General features: G+C 41.8%; 1 protein-coding gene across 3 annotated transcripts in view; it reads right to left on the bottom strand.

Annotated features, from left to right (window-relative positions):
• Positions 1–20,263, bottom strand: part of GTF3C1 (general transcription factor IIIC subunit 1) — a 150,014-nt gene that overhangs the window by 83,322 nt on the left and 46,429 nt on the right. For all 3 annotated transcript variants that reach the window (XM_033963012.1, XM_033963013.1, XM_033963014.1), the window contains 2 exons: positions 18,259–18,404; positions 2,854–3,007 (listed from right to left, as the gene is read on the bottom strand). In XM_033963012.1, coding sequence (XP_033818903.1) covers positions 2,854–3,007; positions 18,259–18,404 — 300 coding nt within the window. The remainder of the gene's footprint in view (positions 1–2,853; positions 3,008–18,258; positions 18,405–20,263) is intronic.

Genomic DNA, 20,263 nt, shown 5'->3' with positions numbered 1-20,263 from the left:
GGGAAAGACATACAGCAGGCCGGACGTTAGTCAAGCCTGGACCAGAGCATACCCCAAGAACTATAGACTTGACCAAGGCACACAGCAGATCATACATGTCATCAAAGAGATAAGGTCCCAGCTCAATCTTAGCAACTTCCTGATCCACTAAGGACCAGCCAGCCATCTCGGGGTCAAGAATTCTCTCAGACCACCAGAAACAAGCCCAGGCTACCAGACCGCCACAAATCGCTGCCTGGACAGCCAGATCAAAACTTTGTTTAAGTAGAGCCTCCATTTTACAGTCCTGAGGGTTTCTCAGGGCCGAGCCGCCTTCCACCGGCACAGTATGTCTGTATATAATAGTCGAGACCACCGCATCCCACCACAGGAGACTTAAAGGTATCTCTATCCCCATCAGGAATGGGATAGAGTCTGGCCATGGACCACACCAAGCGAAAAGGAGCGTCCAGAACTTTCCACTGAGCGTGCACTACATCCCTAATATCCTGATGTATAGGCTGAGGGGGCTGGACAGAGGCAGCCATAGCAGGAGACTGAATGGGGGCGAATATGGAAGGGAGAAACCCCCCAGATGACCCCGAGACCCCTGGTACCGAAGCTGGATCCCAGCCGCTAACATAAACTCAGGACAAAAAAATCCTCAGCAGCAATCCAGAAATCATAGCAGGAGCAGAAGACACATTTAAGACTTGTTCCTGTTGTTCCAAGACAGGAGGGAAGTCGCCTGAAGCTGTGGGCAAAATGGACACACTTATCGCCAAAGCCGAGGGAAGGACCGTTGACAAACTGTCACCTAAAATAATACACAGCACTGAAGCCAAACTCGACCCCGCTGCTGCAGAAAAACTGCCAGCCATCCCAGCTGCAATGGTAAGGAAATCCCCAGCCTCCCAGGTGGTCCGCAACACCGAATCTGCCAGACAGCCAGCAGCTGAGGAAACCCCGGTGTAGGCAACAGATGATGCCCAAGCTTCACCACCGCCTCCTGCTGACAAGCAGTGTGCTCATAAAGGGGCGCCCAGAATGCCGACACCTGAAGCCAGTTCCCCCTCGAGGCAGCCTGAACATTTTGTGCACCCGCCAGTTGCATCTACTGCTCGGCACCCACAGAACATGCACTTGTGCTTCTTTAATGAAGAGTTCATAATAAATGCGCCAAAAACCCATGCACAACATCGTACAAAAATGGCACTTTAGGACTATTGTATGATCCTTTTATTTCTTGTATCTTCTTCTTTTTTTTTTTTTTTTTTAACTTCTCACAGCTTACCAGCTGTATCAAGAAAGCAGACCACATTAGGCACTCTAAACTGTAGTCTGTGCATAACAGATGGCCAGGTGTACAGTTGAGGCTCCTCTAAAGTCAGAAAACCTGGGGTGATAGGGGAAATGTGGGGAGGGACTTAACCCTTCCGAGTGTGGCATCCCCAAGGTTGGTAGGACCCCTGAGAGGGTCCCTCAAGCTCTGTCTGGACAGCAAAAGGGACAAGAAAGATTCACTAAATCAGATCCAACAGGCCCAAACAAACCTCAACACAGACTGCCAAGCTTACCACTCCATCTGCTGGAGACTGAGAAAAGACTGATTGTAATAGGGACTGCACAGTCCAATTGTACTATAGCCAAAAGTTAATGTCTCAGGCTCCACCTGCTGGAAGAGGAGCACAAACCATCCATTTCTGTGCTAGTCTGGAGGGATGCTAAAGAATAGAATGTTAGGAATTATAAGGAAAGGAATGGAAAACAAAGATGAGACTTTTATAAAGCCCTTGTATCGCTCTATAGTATGGCCGCACCTTGAATACTATGTGCAGTTCTGGTCGTCATATCCCAAAAAAGATATAGTGGAATTAGAAAAGGTACAGAGAAGAGCAACAAAAATGATAAAAGGGATGGGAAGACTTCCCTATGAGAAAAGGCTAAAGCAGCTAGGGCTCTTCAGCTTGGAAAAGAGATGGCTCAGGGGTTATATGATAGAGATCTATAAAATAATGAGTGGAGTGGAAAGGGTAGATGTGAATCACTTGTTCACTCTTTCCAAAAATATAAGAACATAAGAACATAAGCAGTGCCTCCGCCGGGTCAGACCATAGGTCCATCCTGCCCAGAAGTCAGCTCTCGCGGCGGCCCAAACAGGTCACGATCTGTCTGAATCACCAGAAGGGGCCCCCTTGCCACCTTGGTTTCCCATTGAAGTCCTATCTTCCCATCGAAGTCCTAACCCTCCGGTCTTGCATATTCACGACCTGGTTGGGTTTCTATGCTTACTAGGAATACTTCTATAAATACTAGGACTATGGGACATGCAATGAAGCTACTAAGTAGTAGATTTAAAACAAACCAGAGAAAATATTTCTTCACACAATTTGTAATTAAACTCTGGAATTTGTTACCGGAGAATCTAGTAAACTCAGTTAGCTTAGCGGGGTTTAAAAAAGGTTTGGATAATTTCCTAAAAGAGAAGTCCATAGGCCATTATTGAGATGGCTTGGGGAAATCCAAGGAAAATAGGAAAAAAATGTTAAACTGTCTGCAGTGGGACAAATACTGTGTGCAGATAGTTTTATCTGCAAGCTTTAAAACAATTTTCAAAGCAAAAATAATCATTTGCATCTGCTTTGTCTGCAGGTATATTTTTGCTTGAAAAACTCTCCCTGTAAAGGAGAAAAACATTATACAAGCACATTTTCCTCCCCAAACCTAAACATGACTCCAGGAGTGTTTCCTGCTCTCAATGTGGCAAAAAGCACATGCATTGTGAAAGTTGGTGTCTCTTTTTAGCCATATTAAGGGAGTGCAACATTCAGACTGGTAATTATATTAAATCTGTGGCATGAAGGGTGAATTTACCTTTTTGCTGATGCCATCTTGGATAACAGTGGTACGGTAAAGGCGGATAAGTCCTTCCTGAGAAAGTTTGTGAACTAATCGGATGATCGTTTTTTTGCAGCACTTGGAGGAGAGACCTTCTTCTTTCTCTTGATCAGTAATCATTTTCTGAAAACTAATATCAGAAAAGGAAGACTTTTTTCAGTTTTTAGGAACACATAGAAACAAAGACGAAGCTAGACATATCAGAGAAAGATGCATTAGAGAGATGCTCTCTTGAATATTTTTTTTTTGAGTGTGGAAATCCTGTCCTATCATTTGTCTGATGTTCCGTTCTCCCTAGTTTAATTCTTGATTCTACACCATTTTGTCTGTACATCAGATTAAGTGGTATATCAAATACTAATAAATAAGCTTGCCCACCTTGTGTCACTCTGAGCATATGGTATTAAGATAAAATTAGAATATGCCTTTCAGAGGAGATTGTTTCTTCAAAAATATCTTATGGAGAAAGCTAAGATCAGCAAACAAGTTGTTGCTACTTGTTTTCACCGAGTTCACACTGCCGCTAATTATTTATTTATTTTTTAGTTATGTTCCCCATCCCGTCTTCAAATTAGTGCAATAGGTCTTGCTTGCAGTCTCCATCTCTAGACCAACAACAATCAACAGGGTTTGTCTGTCATTTCAATTCAATTGTCATTTCTAGAACTAGTTATGAGTCTTGCACTTCTTATTGCCACCTGATCCTTTCTTCATTTGTATATGGGTAAAGTGGCTTCCCCCCCAAAACCTTTTAAGTGAGTCTATTCCCCTCTCTTCACCTGCACACATGCATCTTAATACCAGAGACTTTGAATTTGCATATCTAGGATCACACCTTGGAAATTCACTTCCAGTCTAGATATATACCAAATTTTCCTTTTCAAAAATATTAAAACATTATTTCAGTAAGACTTCCTCACCAATATACTGGGATTTGTATTTTTTTCTCCTTCCCAACTGTCAATCATACCATTCCCTTTTTTGCTCCTACACTGCCCAGTAATTCCCTTGTTCACTGATGCTTTGGATCAAAGATTAGATCTTAACCTCGATAATCTTCTTTCCAACAGAAAAGCACATGAGTCCTGAACCTGTTGATAGTGCATCTTCTAAAGTGAAATTATGGCTTCTAGTAACAAATAAAAGGTGTTTGGTTTTATATGAGAGGAAAAAGGAACTCAGAAACCTGCTCAGAAACTGAAAAGATTTAAGTCTGAGATTCCAGATTCCAGATGAAATCTGAGTTCCAGATTTCAATCATTGGTCCTGTAAAAAACCTCCTGTGAAAAATGCAGAAGGTATCATCTTACATTTTCAACTCTATCTCCCTGCATCACCGGGCAATGCCCTCTCTCCTCAGTTTGTACCAAAACAGAGACAACCCCTGAAAGAGGAGAAAACAAAGAGGGGCATGAGGAACTCTCGATTGTATACTTTTGATCTGCTCTGCAACATAGTGTCAACAAGGCGGAATGAAAACAACCACATACCTGAGTGCAGCCAGCACTAACACTTATTTGGCTCTGACTTTGTCAAGAGCAAACCTATATAGACACACCTGTCTTTCTGAAGCTGTAGCTTCATATTGCTTCATCTTGCTCGAGTGTCATTAGACAAGCCTCTGAATAAACATACCTGTCTAAGGCTAAAAGCAGCCTACATTGAAAACTGATAGGGCGGGGCTTCAAGACTCATGTGCTTTTCTACTAGAAAAGAAGATCATTGAGGTAAGAATCTAGTCTTCTGTTCCAGTGCAAAAAGCACATGAATTCTAAACCTGTGAGGCATATCAAAGCAGTTCCTTGAGCCTAGTGTGGGATAGAAAAGCCTGCTGCTAGCACCGCAAACCCAAAAGCGAAGTCCTTTTGTGTTGCTACATCCACTCTGTAAAACTGTAAAGCTTATTAAATTTGTGTAGTGTGGACCATAGCTGCCCTACAAATCTCCTTCGGCAAAAATGTCCTGGACTCTACCTAAGAAACTCCACCCCTGGTGGAATGTACTTTCACCACATCCTATGTAAGCAGAGGAAATAGCTGCCGACTCCATCTGGCAATCAAGGCATTTGAGACCGGCCTTCCTCTGCATACAAAGCCCCTTGGGACAAAAAGATGATCTAACAACCAGAAATCATTGGTCACCTCCAGGTGTCTGAAGATCTAAAGGCGAAAAAACAGTGTGACAAGGCAGTGGCTGCTGCCAGAAGGATGCTGGGCTATATAAAGAGAGGTGTATCCAGTAGAAGGAAGAAGGTGTTGATGCCCCTGTACAGATCATTGGTAAGGCCCCACTTGGGAGTATTGTGTTCAGTTTTGGAGACCCTATCTGGCAAAGGACGTAAGAAGACTTGAAACGGTCCAAAGGAGGGCGACAAAAATGATAGGAGCCTTACGCCAGAAGACGTATGAGGAGAGACTGGAAGCCCTGAATATGTACACCCTAGAGGAAAGGAGGGACAGGGGAGATATGATTCAGATGTTCAAATACTTGAAGGGTATTAACGTAGAACAAAATCTTTTCCAGAGAAAGGAAAATGGTAAAACCAGAGGACATAATTTGAGGTTGAGGGGTGGCAGATTCAAGAGCAATGTTAGGAAATTCTACTTTACGGAGAGGGTGGTGGATGCCTGGAATGCGCTCCCAAGAGAGATGGTGGAGAGGAAAATGGTGACTGAGTTCAAAGAAGCGTGGGATGAACACAGAGTATCTAGAAACAGAAAATAATATTAAATATTGAACTAAGGCCAGTACAGGGCAGACTTGCATGGTCTGTGTCTGTATATGGCCATTTGGAGGAGGATGGGCTGGAGAGGGCTTCAATGGCTGGGAGGGTGTAGATGGGCTGGAGTAGGTTTTAACGGAGATTTCGGCAGTTGGAACCCAAGCATAGTACTGGGTAGAGCTTTGGATTCTTGGCCAGAAATAGCTAAGAAGAAAAAAAAAATTTTTACATTTAAATTGAATCAGGTTGGGCAGACTGGATGGACCATTCGGGTCCTTATCTACCGTCATCTACTATGTTACTATGTATGTTACTATAGGTAACAAAGGAGAACACTTCTGACATCTAGCCGTGTTAGTATTTTGTCCTTCTTCTTCATGCCTATGGACTGGAATGCTTGCAGTCAGACTTTCCGATTCACATAGAACGCTGACACCAACTTTGGCAGAAAAGAGAGAACGGTATGAAGACACACTGAAGCCTCCATAATTGTGAGGAATGGTTCTCTGCATGACAGGGCCTAGAGCTTAGAAACTCTTCTAGCTGAAATGATAGCTACTAGAAAGGCTGTATTTACCGGGAGGTCTGTCAACGTAGCCTTCTGCAAAGGCTCGTACAGGGCTTTACTCGGGGCCCTCAACATGAGGTTTCAAGTTTCAAGTTTTATTGTGTTTAATATACCGACCATCAACATGTACCTGGCCGGTTTACAATGCTAAAAAAAAGATAAAAAGTAAAATAATAATTGTAAATATTACATTACATTACATTACATTAATGACTTCTATTCCGCCCAGAACTTGCAGTTCTGGGCGGATTATAAAAGAAACTAGCTGGACATTTCCAGGAAAATTACAATTTAGGGTTTTGGATTACAAAAAGATGACTGGACAGTTCCAGGAAATTTACAGTTTGGGGAGCTGTTTACATGGTTGAGACTTTGAGGAGAAAGAATTACGGAGAGGGGGAGACTTTGAGGGGGAATTTGTAAGGAAGGAGGAGAACAGGGGGTAGAGTTAAGACATCTGGATAAATTTTTTGAATAACAGGGTTTTAATTTCTTTTCGAAATGATTTGAAGTCACTCGTTGTTAATAGCAAGTTGGAGATGGTGTGGTCAAGTTTCGCTGCTTGCATCGCTAGTAGGTTGTCAAACATCTTCTTGCGCTGAGTGCCTTTGAATGGAGGAAGGTAAATGGGGTCTGGGGAGGAGTGAACATTAAAAGACAATAGACAAGGACTTACATGAATTTGAGGGTATTAAGGTGATGGAAAGGTCAATAAATACATTATCAAAATGAACGTTAAAAGAAGGGAAGATGGGGGAGGATATAACATCAGGGATAGGATCGCTTCATAAAAGTGGTTGAGATGATTTTACTGGTTTAGGGGAAGATGATGATATGCATCTTGAAAAAGAAATGTTTTTAGTTTGGTCTTGAATTTATCGAGAAGATTTTCATGACGATTCCATAAGATTCCAAGAAGGATAAGATGAATGCACTGGCAGACGCAACTGCACTACTCCCTTCAAAAACCTGGAAATGACAGGGTGAGAGGCCAGTGAACCTCTCTCCAAATGAGCTAAAAAATAGGCAAGGCTGGCCATCTGAACCTTTAAGGAACTGACTGCGAGGCTCTTTTCTAGGCCTTCTTGAAGGAAAGATAGTATTGTGGAAATCAGAGCCCTAACCAGCTTTAACTGTTGCTCCAAACATCAAAATTGAAATGATTTCCAGGCGTTCATCTAAGCTGCTACTGTTGATGGTTTCTAGGAGCAAATGAGTGCAGCTATGACCACCTCAGAGTATCCTTTTTGTAGTAGGGCTGCATGCTCAAGAGTCATGCTATAAGCTCAAAGCATTCTGGATTCTTTAAGGTGATTGGTCCCTGTATGAGCAGCGTCACATGGAGAGGAAGTCTCAGAGTCTGATCTCTTTGCAACTGAACTAGATCCATATACCATGGGTGATGCAGCCAATCTGGAGCTATGAGGATCACCAGTCCTTGATGCATTGTTATTTTTCAGATATCATTGGTCAAGGTGGGAACACATACAAGAGATCCCTGATAAACCAAGGTTGTACTAGAGTATCCACACTGGTGTTTCCCCACTCACACCTTCAACTGAAGTATTGTCCAGTGTCTGACAACTGAGAAAGTCAGCTTGAACATTGTTCACTCCCATTACATGAAGCAAAATAAGTTGGGTCTCCAGTTTTAAAGGTGCACTTTTAGTGCCTCCTTGTCTGTTGAAATAAGCCACTGCTATGGCATTGTCCAATAAGAATCTGACCACTTTCCTTTCCAGGGTTTCTTGGAAGGCCCGTTAATGTCATTTGAATGGCTCTCAGCTCCAATCTATTGATAGACCATGTTCTCTGTAAAGGCTCCCAGTGACCTTAGGCTGATGACTATCGCAATGACCTCCCCAGCCATAAAGACTGGCATCTGTGGTCAGGATCACCCACATCACTATGCAAAGAGGCAGTCCCTTGGACAGTGTCTCTGGCCTTAGCCACCATCGCAAACTTTGACGGACTTCCACAGATCACTCCAAAGGTATCTGAAGAGACTACATCTGTGGTGACCAACGGGACAACAGTGTATTCTGGAGAGGTTGGAGATGAGCTTTTGCTCATGGTACCACCTCTATTGTCGCCACCATAGATCCCAATAACTGTAGATAATGTTATGCTATTGGGGTTGGCATTGCTAGAATCTCTCAAATCTACAGCCTCAGTTTTTGTTTGCAAGCCTATGGAAGAAAGACATGGCCCTCTGCTGTGTTGAATACAATCCCCAAGTACTCCAGGGATTGTGAGGGATTCATATGACTTTCAGAAATTGATCCAGCCCAGTTCCTGCAAGAGGAAGATTACTTGCATCACTGCCCTGTGGCACTCTGCCTAGGATGCAGCCCTGATGAGCCAGTCATCCAGGTATGGATGAACCTGAAACCCGGCTCTACGCAAATGTACTGCTGCTCTACCATTACTTTGGTAAATGCGCATGGTGCTGTTGCAAGTCCAAATGGGAGCACTGAGAACTGGTATGGTCAGTAGATTGGGAAGGATACGTAGGAGCAGTTAATGTGCTATGTTTTTACGTACTGTCTTATACTATATTCAAGTTTTCAAGTTTATTATGGGACTTGATAAATCGCTTAATCGGATATTCTAAGCGATTTACATTTAAAATTTACAATGTAAAAACGAAAAACAATAACAATGCAATACATTACAATACATACAATTTAAATAATGGCTAAAATACTTTAAACTTAAACATTGTTAAACAAAGGGAAAGGAGGGATGAAATACAATTTTAAAGTAAAGAAGAAACATTGAGGGAAAATACAAAAGGGATATAGTTAAAACAGGTTTAACAAATAAATATAATTTATGAAGTATATGTTTTTTTGTAAACCTGTATAAATTTTAAAAATAAATAAACAAACTGAAAATGTTTATCCTGTACATAGAATCTGAGAAACCTTCTGTGAGCCGGAAAAATGGGAATATGCAAGTAAGCTTCTGTCAGATCCAGAGAGGCTAGATATTTCCCCTGGAGCAACTGAGGCAATAACTAATCTCACTGTCTCCATATGGAACGTGGGCACTTTTAAGGCTGCACTGACTGACTTGAGATCCAGAATTCGTCTCCAGTCATCCAAATCTTTCTTAAGCACGATGAAGTATATAGAATATCTGTTGAACCCAATTCAGCCTCCAGAACTTCTTCCACTGTCCAGAACTGCAGCAGCAGTTGAATTGTTGATCATACCCTGGCTGCTTTCTCTGGCCTCTCCATCAAGGAATCTATGAAAAAAATCTCAAGGTGGCTGAAAAGATTCAAGCTTATACCCCTCTCGAATGATGTCCAACACCCACTGGTGTGTGCAAATCCGTTCCCAGGCCTCACAATTCTCCACAAGTCTCCCACCTATCCAGGAAAGAGTGGAGAGGAATTTGGCATTATTGGGACTTCTTGGAATTGGATGCCAAATGAGCACCTGATGTGGAGTTTCAACCAGAGGCACCAAATCTCTACCTAGTCCCTTGAAATTATCTCAGTGAAAGAAGTTTGACACAGACTGCTGAGGCCGCCTGTAGCCTCGAAAGGAGTCATAACTTGATCCACAAGCTGTATGTGGCTTGCTATCCAGGAGAGACTTAAGACACCTATCCATTACACTGGTCATAAAGTCTAGCCCTTTGCCAAAAAGCATCTGTCCTTTAAAGGGCGGCTTGCTCAACATGGCTTCAGAAGCTGAATCTCCCGCCCATTGTCTGCTCTAAACCATCCTGCAGCTGGAAATAAGAATAAGCAGACACTTTACTCATGATTTTAAACACATCATACATTGCGTCTACAACATAATCCATCCCCGACAGAACTGTCTGGGGTAGATGCTCACCTCCAAAGCCAGAGCCTGGCGTAGCATTTTATGACAGGAATGTACCATGAAGGAAGCCACTACCATTGCCAAGACCCAAAGCCAAGGCCTCAGATTGCCTTTTGAGAATCAGATCCAGTCTGTGGTCCTGAGCATCCTTCAAGACCAAACTACTTTCACTGGGAAACGAAGTACACTTTTGTCACCTGTGCCACCAAGGAATCCACCTTATGTAGCATAAACAGTTGCTGGAAATCAGGAGTCATGATATCTCCAATACCATCCTATTCCCTGGTCAGACCACACTCTCATAACCTGGCAACTTGACACTCAAGCACACACTGATCACACAAAACAACCAAAAAACTCCCAGACCTTTCGCAATCTTGATAACATAACTCTTTCAGGAATCCAGACCTCCTTTTCTTTAAATCTGGATGACTTTTCTTCTCTCTCTATAAACGAACAAGCTTCTTTATGGGAAACATCCACTAAATCATTACTAGATTCTCTGTCACCCGAATCAGAACAAAAAATAAAAAAACCTACCTCTATCCAATCCTCAAAGAAACAACAACCATGGTACAATGACAAACTAGTTCTTCTCCGCCGACAACTTCGTTCATCTGAAAATAAATGGCGTAAAACACGCCTTAACACCCACCTTGTTCTATTCAAAGAAAAAGCTATCCATTACAAAACAACTATTCAACTGACAAAAAAAGAATATTATTCGAAACTTATCTCCACTACTCGAAATTCCTCTACTATGTTCACTATCGCTCACTCACTTTCTAAATATTCCAAGAAAAAACAAAATTCTCATAGTTTAACTTCACCCTCCGCAGTTGAACTATCCTTGTTTTTTGAAACAAAAATTAAAGACATCAGATCCCTTCTTGGACCGTCCATACCCGCCCCTTCCACTCTAATCCCCAATATACCAACTCAACTGTCTTTTAGTTCTTGTACCACCTTTAAAATGCCTTCTCTAGCACAACTTTTTCTCGTACTACAATCTCTAAATTCTCCTAATAACCTCCTAGAGAACATTCCCCCATTCTTACTCAAAAAATTCTATTCATTCTTCGGCCCTTTTATCTGGGCAATGATTTCCAAATCAATTTCAGAAAGCTTAGTACCCACCACTTGGAAAACATCACTTGTATTCCCTAAACTCAAACAATATAACCTAGATCCCTCTCTCCCCAAAAACTACCGTCCCATTGCAAATCTTCCTTTACTCTCCAAAATTACCGAAAAAATTATCCACTCACAATTAACCGAATTTCTTGAAAAAACTCACGCACTACATCCATGTCAAACAGGTTTTCGTTCTTCACATTCTACTGAACTATCCTTACTAGGTCTCACTTCAACCATTCAATATTACCATGAACACCAAAAATCTGTTATTCTAATCTCTCTAGACCTCTCTGCTGCCTTCGACACTATCGACCATTCTCTCCTCATTTCAAGATTAAAAGACTGCCGCATAACTGACTCTGCTCTCTCTTGGTTCATATCTTATTTTCATGAACGCAGCTCTATAGTCTGCGTAAAAAATGAAACTTCCTCAGCCAAATCACAAACTTTCGGAGTACCACAAGGTTCTATACTATCTCCTTTACTATTCAATGTATTTCTCTCTCCCCTCCTTACACTAGCCCAATCCATCGGATTCACCATTTTCGCCTACGCCGACGATATTCAACTCCTCCACCCTATCAATACTACTAATATTTCAGATACAAAAGACATAAATAATAAACTGGATAACATACATGATTGGCTATATACAAACAAACTCGCACTCAACATAAATAAATCTCGTGTACTTCTACTTCCCATCAAAAAATCAGAATCATTACTCGGAACTATTTCTATCAAATCCACTCCATTACAAATGGAAACAAAAATTAAATTACTCGGCGTTATCATCGATAGCAATCTCACCTTCCATGAGCATATCAGCTCTGTAGTAAAAGTATGTTTTTTTAAACTCCGCATTATCAGATCTTTAACATCCATTCTGAACACTGACTCTATCACTATCTTGACCCACTCTCTGGTAATCTCTCACCTAGATTACTGCAATTCCCTCCTTAACGGCCTCTCACAAAAAGAACTACGACGCCTCCAGCTAATACAAAATACCGCTATAAAACTTATCTATAAAAAAAGCAAATATGACCATGTCACCCCTCTTTTAAAGGAAGCTCATTGGCTTCCCATCTCCTACCGTATTACTTACAAAATCATTCTTCTCACTTTCAAAATCAAACTTCTACATCAACCAACTTTTCTTGATAAGCTTCTTATACCTCAAAGTTCCCCGCGCACTTTGAGATCTTCAGACCAAAAGCTCCTTTTTATACCGTCCCTAAAAGACTCTTATTATACTCGTAAAACCAATTTCGCTGTTACCGCCCCAACATTGTGGAACTCACTGCCACAACATCTCCGAGATGAACAACAACTTGCTAAATTTAAAATAAATCTAAAGACATTCTTATTTCAGGATGCATTTAACCAAACCTAAAAAAAAAAAAAAAAAAAAAAATGCTCTTTTTCATTCATTAGACAAGTATCCATTATTCATTACATTAACGTTCCCCCCTCCTCATGTTCATCCCCTCCCCACTCTCTCCATTTCTTCTATACAATGTAACTTTTTTTCCCTTCCCCCACAATTTCCTCACATTCAAGTATATCAAGTCTTTGTCATTTATGTTTAATTTAAGATATTTCCATTCACATCCTATTACTATTAATTCTTTTTTTTTAAGCTGATTGTTAACCGGCCAGACAATTGTTTGATGGTCGGGATATTAAAAACCAATAAACTTGGAAACTTGGAAACTAGACATCGTTCTAGCCCCTCAGAAGGGCCCCGCTGATGTTTCCCAATACTCAGTCAGAATCATAGTGATTTCAGGATGCAAAGGGAAAAATGTGGACTGAGTCTTAGAGCTGCTCAGCAGTGAATGCAGTGTCGAGGCAGTTTGCAGAACCTCTAAATCCAGTTCCCAAAGAAAGACGGAAATGATTTCATTTAAATTGGATGGCTTAAAGAGCCTGCAACAATGTCAGATCCTCTCCCTGGTCTAGAGCTGCTACAGCCTCCTGGCTTTACTTGCCCCCATGAGAACCTGTGTCTCCTACAGAAGAGGCACTTCTGGAGAGAAGAGACATAGACTCCCAATCCAGTCCTTCTCTGACTGGACCTCAGGCTCCCGTCATCCCTTTTCTTGAAAAGTAGCCAGATTCTGCAGAGATAAACTCTCCTTGTGTGCTAACCGGCCTCAGCTGGGTTTGAAGACTGTACTTTACATAGGCCTCATATATGAGGACCACAAAATTAAAGTCAAAAACCTGACTTGACTCCCTGGAAGACTTCTTAAGGACTCCTTCAGGGGACCTCCCTATAAAAGAGGCATCCGTGCACTGTTGTTTTGCTGGCAGAGCTGAATCGCCAGTAGAGGGCTCTAGGAGGGATTTAAGTCCCACTTCTCAAACTTTCTGTGCCTCTGAGCCTCTAGAGGGTCCCACGGGAGCTATGCCCAATGCTCCCCCCATTCTGCACCCCAGTAAGCAGTGAACGGTCACTCAGGCGCCCATCCAGCACAAACTTGTCATGATACGGTGGTTAAACCATCTGTGGAGTTCAACCTAACTGATTCTAGACCCAAACAAGGTTTTCTGAAGCAGGGAGAGGCTTTTAAAATAAAATCAGGAAATCCAAGATGGCTGCCACACCAGCAATTTTGACACCAAAAATGGCACGGGGGAGAAATAAAAACAGACAAAATATGACAAAAAATAGAATTTTAGGGGAGAGGAACTCTCAAGGAAGCCTCAGAAACTCCTCAAAATCAACTCTACCTCAACGTCTCTTATAGACAGTAATGGGTTTACTGACTGTGAAGCATGTACTTTGCCTGCATCAGCTTATACTGTATCTAGATAGAGGGAAAGCTTTTTCTGCCTCAGACAAACAAGCAGCATATCCAAGGGCTTGTCTTTTCAGGCTGCATTTTACACAGGATGAACCAGCCTAAAACCTTCTACCCCTCTAAGCTCCACATACTTTCTTGGAGGGGGGAGGGGGTTGTCAGTCCGGCATCCACAAGATCTCCAGACCAGCGCAGGGCCCAAAAACACCCTCATAAGCTTGAGCTCATAAGCTTCAAATGAAACCAGGTAAGCAGACTTCCAGGGGTCAAACCCTGAGCTGATCCAAATGTTGGGGCAGGTTGGCCAGCCAGGTGCTCTGCAGCAAGGGTGGCCTGCTCAGCTAGAGGCTTCACCACCCTGAGTCTGCAGCTTTTCCCAGGCACAGCTGACCCAGGACTTCTGGGGAGCTCTAAAGCAGTGTTTCTCAAATTCTTCAAGCGAAGTACCTCCTCCGAGTACCCCCCAGTCAAGTTCCGCTCCAGACCCCACCCCCATAATAACAGTACTAACTGTAATGCAAAATATCTTCTATCCATTTTTTCATATACATACAATATAATCTTATTAATACATAATGGTAACCACAAATTTTTTTTAAAAAAATACAAAAGCACACTGTATGCAGAGAAAATCTTAATATCATTTATATATATATTTTTTTCAAAGAGGTCAAGGCAGATGACTTTAAAATATACAATGTCACCTCAGTAACAACTATAGAAAAATAGACAAATATAAATTCTCAAAACGGACACATTTTGATCACTAAATTGAAAATAAAATCATTTTTCCTACCTTTGTTGTCTGGTGATTTCATGAGTCTCTGGTTGCACTTCATTCTGTCTATGCAGCCAATATTTCTTTCTTTCTGCCTCCTGCACGCTTCCTCACCTCTGGACCTCATTCTCTTCCCCAACTAGCATCTCTCTCTGTCCCTCCATGAGTCCCAACTTTTCTTCCACTCTTCTCCACCCCCATTGGCAACATGTTTCCCTCTCTCTCACTGTCCTACTCTCATTCCTTCCCTTGCTGCAAAGGGAGTGGGAAAAGAAAGAAAGATCCAGGGAGCATCTCTCCCACTCCCTCTACTGCCACATCCAACATTTCTCCTGCCTTTCCACAAGTCCAACATTTATTTCTCTCTGCCTCCTGCACACTTCCTCTTCTTCAGTCTTCATTCCCTCCCCCTCCATGAATCCAACTTTTTACTCTCTGCCCTCTCCCCCTTCCTGAGTGTGACATTTCTCCTTCCCTTCTTTCTGCCCTCCCCGTCCATATCTCCCTCTCTCCATAAGTCCAACACTGTCTGCCTCCTGCACACTTTCTCTCTTTCTCCTCGCCCCTTTCCTTCAAGTGCGACATCCCTCCTTCCCACCTCCCTAGTCCATCTCTCCCCATGCCCCATTTCTTCTTCTCCTCCACACCATGTCTATTTCTACCTCTCTCATCACTCTCACTCATCCTGCAACAATTTTCCTTCCTTTCCTCCCCCATTCCCACTCACAACTAATATGCTCTCCCCCCATGCACCATCTCACTCTCCCCTCCAGCATGCAGCACCTTTCCTTTCCTTCCCTGTCTCCTTGAAATTCAGCAGCACCGTTCCCTTCCCCTCCCCTTCTGTCAGATCCAGCAGCACCTCTCCTTCTCCCCAGGTTCAGCAGTACCCCTTATCCCTTCCCCATAAACAGCAGTACCTCTTCTCCCTGTCCAGCAGTACCTCTCCTCTCCCTAGCGGCAGCTCACTGCATGCTTTTAACTTCCTCATGCAGCTTCCGCTAGTGTTAGTTTAGCCACAGTTCCATCAGGCAGCCTTGGGGCCTTTGCTAGGCTGACCCACCTCTGATGATGCAACTTCCTCTTTTGTCGGAGGCGGTCTGGCATAGCAAAGGTCCCGAGGCTGCCTGATGGAACCGTGGCTAAACTAACGCTAGTGGCAGCTGCGTGGGGAAGTTAAAAGCATGCAGTGAGCTGCCGCTAGGGAGAGGAGAGGTACTGCTGAGCCGATTATTCCATCAGGCAGCCTTGGGTCTTTGCTAGTCTGGCTCGCCTCCAATGATGCAACTTCCTCTTTCGTCGGAAGTGGGCTGGCCTAGCAAAGGTCACACATTAAGCTGCTGTTCGGGGGGGGGGGGGGAGGTAAGCTGGGGAGAGAAGACGAGGAAGGCATGAGATACGCGATGGCAGGAGGAAGGGAGACATACAGCGCCAGCACTGCGTATATGTGACAGCAGAAGGAAGTTGGGAGGCATACAGCATCAGGGCCGCGTACCCCCTAACGTCTCACGTACCCCGCATGTTGAGAAACATTGCTCTAAAGCACCAAAGCCTTAAAAAAAAAAAACTTCGATTAATTCCTCCCCCGAAAAAAAGCAGAGCAGATGAAAAAGACACCTTCTCCTCGCTTGCAGAAGGAAAAAATGAGGAGCGGGAGTGCCCAGTAATGAAGGGATGCAGAGTTGAAAATGTAAGATGAAAATGCACTACCCACAGGTTCAGTATTCGTGTACTTTTTACACTGTAACTCATTGTTATCTATTTCTTAACATTAATTTGAAATATATGCACTTTTATTCCTGTTCGCAAGCATATGAACAGTTGAAATCTGTAAACAATATTTAAAATAATAGGCTCTTTTACTAAACTGCAATACATTTCTACACTTACTGCATATTAGATGCAAAAATTAACAAACAGTTAGTGCTCAAAGCCTGTGTGCGGTAAATGTTAAAAGGCATGCCTAGCATCTGCCCTGCAGTTCCTGCACAACACACAACTTTGCTTCATATTTCTATAAACTTTGCACCTAAATGTAAGCTACAATTATAAAATACTAGCATTTACATGCAAGACTTTTACAGTTACACACATAAGTGCCAGTTGGATGCTACGTGTTAGTCTGTAACCTCAGTGCACAACTCGCTCAACATGTTAAGAGCAAGGGGGTATGCGTAGGGGAAGGTGCATGGGCAGGTCCCACATTTACATACGTAACTTACATAATACTATAAATTACATGCTAAGGAGCCACATTTAGGCTTATAAATTTATGTTTGCAATCTGGGCACTTAACTTTTTAAGATCTTCACAGAGTTGCCTCCTTAATGCACAATAAATGGACAGGCAGATTTCATGGTAAGTATCCATGTTATTTGCTGATGTATTCACTGAGGCCCACTATTTTTATCAAAAACACCTTAATTCCTACCCCAGTAGCATCCACAACTCCTCCTACCCCCTCAGATGGGCATAACAACCCCCCACCTCCTGATGAGTCTTCATACCCTTCCCCTCCGAATCTTCCTAATATTTACTGGGGATATCCATAATACATTATTTGCAGGGGGGAGGGGGATGAGGAAGCAGCAGCAAACTCTGGATGCTCCTGCTCCATTTATGGCCTGGATGCAAAATGACAGCTCCGACTCCCTAGTGGCAATCTCTCAGTTCTACCACTATGAGAAACTCCTTTATTTGTTTTCATTTATTTGATACTGATATATCGCAAAGCACCAGAAATGGCCGTAAGGCCCCCTTGACCCCCACTGGTAATGCTACCACCGGGAGAGGGGGGAGGTCAAAGCTGCCATTTTACAGCTGAGCCTATCTGGAGTTTACCCCTGCCCATAGTAACTGACCATATGTGTCCATGGTAAGTGCTGGAAGGCCAACTGAAATTCTTAATATCATTTATATATATTTTTTTTTCAAAGAGGTCAAAGCAGAGGACTTTAAAATATACAATGTCACCTCAGTAACAACTATAGAAAAATAGACAAATATAGTGCAAAATACAGACAGCAGATATAAATTTATATGTGTATGTGTGTGTATATATATATATATATATACACATATATAAATATATAAAACAGCTCTAACATGTGTACCAGCACCACTGCCATTTAACAGATCCTCTTAAGGTGTTGGTACACCTGCATTAAATCGACAGCTGTGAGAGTTAGTGCATAGTAAAGTACTGTATGCCTTCTCAATGCACCACCCAAAACCAATCTCCACCAATAACTGGCCATGCCTGCATCATTAGTATGTTCTATTTAGTAAGTAGGCCCCTAAAAGCAAATAAAGTGGGAAATTCAAATTAATATGTAATCATATACAAAGAGACGTTATAAAGGAAATAACTATAATTTTTTTGCAAATAATTTGCAAGAGTGGTCTCAGTTCTACCCAGTTTTACTTTTGAATTGACCCTTTCACACATCTCCAGAAAGATCTCATGCAGTGGAGCACAATTACAAACATGACAATAAATTCAGAAAAGGGAGGAAAAATCCTCTTACGTGAACAAACTTTCAATTAGTTTAAGTTTTCGTACAGCCTCCACAATCATATTTTTTCGTTTCAGCAGCCGATATGTTTCGCGTGGTTTTACCAAAGGCACGTGTCTGGAGGGCTTCTCACTCTTGCTGTGCTTGATAAACTTATCCTAGATCAGATTTATAAAAGATAGATATAAATAATGCAGAAGAGTATATAAAAGAAGAAAATCAAAAGCAGGTCTTTAAAGTTGGGATTTTACTGCCCAAGTCCAATCCTGTTGCAGGAGTCAAGCTAAATTTCACATTGTTTAACCTTTGTTTGAGTTAATTAATGTGTGCCAGTAACAAGGGGCCCGGTTTTCAAATGGAGTTATATGCTATCCAGTGGCTGATGAAGATATAATTAAACCATCAGCGTATTTCAAATATTATATGGATTGTGTCCGGTTTAAATCACACAGTTAAAGGGGGACTGTCCACCTTGTATGCTGTTGGCGGACTGTTATGCATTGGTGGAGGAACAGCCAAAGGGGGTGTGTGTTTTTTTTCTTTGGACCTTCTACTTTGTTAGAGTAAAACTGGTAAACTAGGGACTGCACAGGGATATTATACTGTGGCAAGTTTTGGTGTTCTCAATCTCCACCTGATGGTAGGCATGCATAACCCAATCATTAGGGTCTACACCGGTCTGGAGGGCTGACAAGGAATTATTAATTAATAAACAAGCATTAAGGAGGCAATCCCCACTAATCCCTCCATTTGAGTACTACTCAATAGCAACTTTTTAACCAAATCCTAAATATGCTTGATAACAAGTGTAACTACAGATGTTGATCTTTTAGGACACAGATGTTTAATGCCCTTCTAAAATGCAGAACAGACATCTAAGAACTGGTCATGCTCTTGTCCTGGCCAAAATACACACAGACCTTGCCCCCTTAACATCTATACATACTTGGATTTGATACGTGGATATCCCGGATTTGAAAATTGGGAACTAAGAAGTTTACCTTAATAAAGTATTATGCTCTGCACTGATTATTAACTAAACAAAAGCGCTTAAAGATATATTAAATACTCACAAAAAAAGCTCAGTTTTTGGTTAGCCCATATGACCCTACCTCCACCGAAACGGCATAAAAAAAAAACATTCGTGTTAGCATTAATAATTAAACTAACTCTGTTATTTAGAAAGTTTATAATGCTGTTTCTCTTTATCACGCGTTCTCAGGATAAAGAAAAAGGAGACGCACTACCAGGAGAACTGGATCTTATTGATATGCTGGAGACATCCCAAGAGGAAACTATGATTAGAGCCACTTTATTGGTAACTTTTGTCTTTCTTCAAAATAAAGAAGCAATTCTCCGCCTATTCTATAAGACTGATAATGTTGAATTTCATGGATTCAAAATTTCAATTTTTCCTGATGTATCGAAGTGGACGCAAGCCAGATGTAAGAAATTTCTGGCTTATCATCATCCTGTTCTGAATTTAGGAGCAACTTTTCAGTTACGTTTTCCTTGTAAATGTTGCATTACATATCAAACCAAGAGCTATATTTTTTATGAACCTGATCAGTTACAATTTTTCCTTGAAGGTAAAGCAACTACAAGAATCCCAGAGACTTCTGTGGAAATTGCCAATCAGGCTATTAATTGACTACAACTGTGCTCTGTAATTTGAAATCTAGAATTATTTCCTGAAATCCAACTTCCCTTGGAAGTGATTGATTTTCTCTCTCCATAATGTGGACTTTAGATATGGTCTTTAGTTTGGAATTATTTCATATTTCTATTATTTGTTTCCTTTTTAAATTGTTATATTCCCTTTCAAGTATTGTTTATTCAACTTGCAAAAGAACATAAATAAAGGAAAAAAAGAAACCATTAAAGTTTTTATGCCAATGATGCGATGGAGGTAGGGTCATATAGGTTCACCAAAAACTAAGGCTTTTTCTTTTGTGAGCATTACAGTGTTCCCCCAGTCATTCGCTGTTGGCGGTCCCGGTCATTCGCGGTATTTTCC

The sequence above is a fragment of the Geotrypetes seraphini genome, chromosome 11 (genome assembly GCF_902459505.1).
Source record: "Geotrypetes seraphini chromosome 11, aGeoSer1.1, whole genome shotgun sequence".
Classification (NCBI taxonomy): Eukaryota; Metazoa; Chordata; class Amphibia; order Gymnophiona; family Dermophiidae; genus Geotrypetes; species Geotrypetes seraphini.
This window is presented reverse-complemented; position numbering and strand designations above follow the sequence as displayed.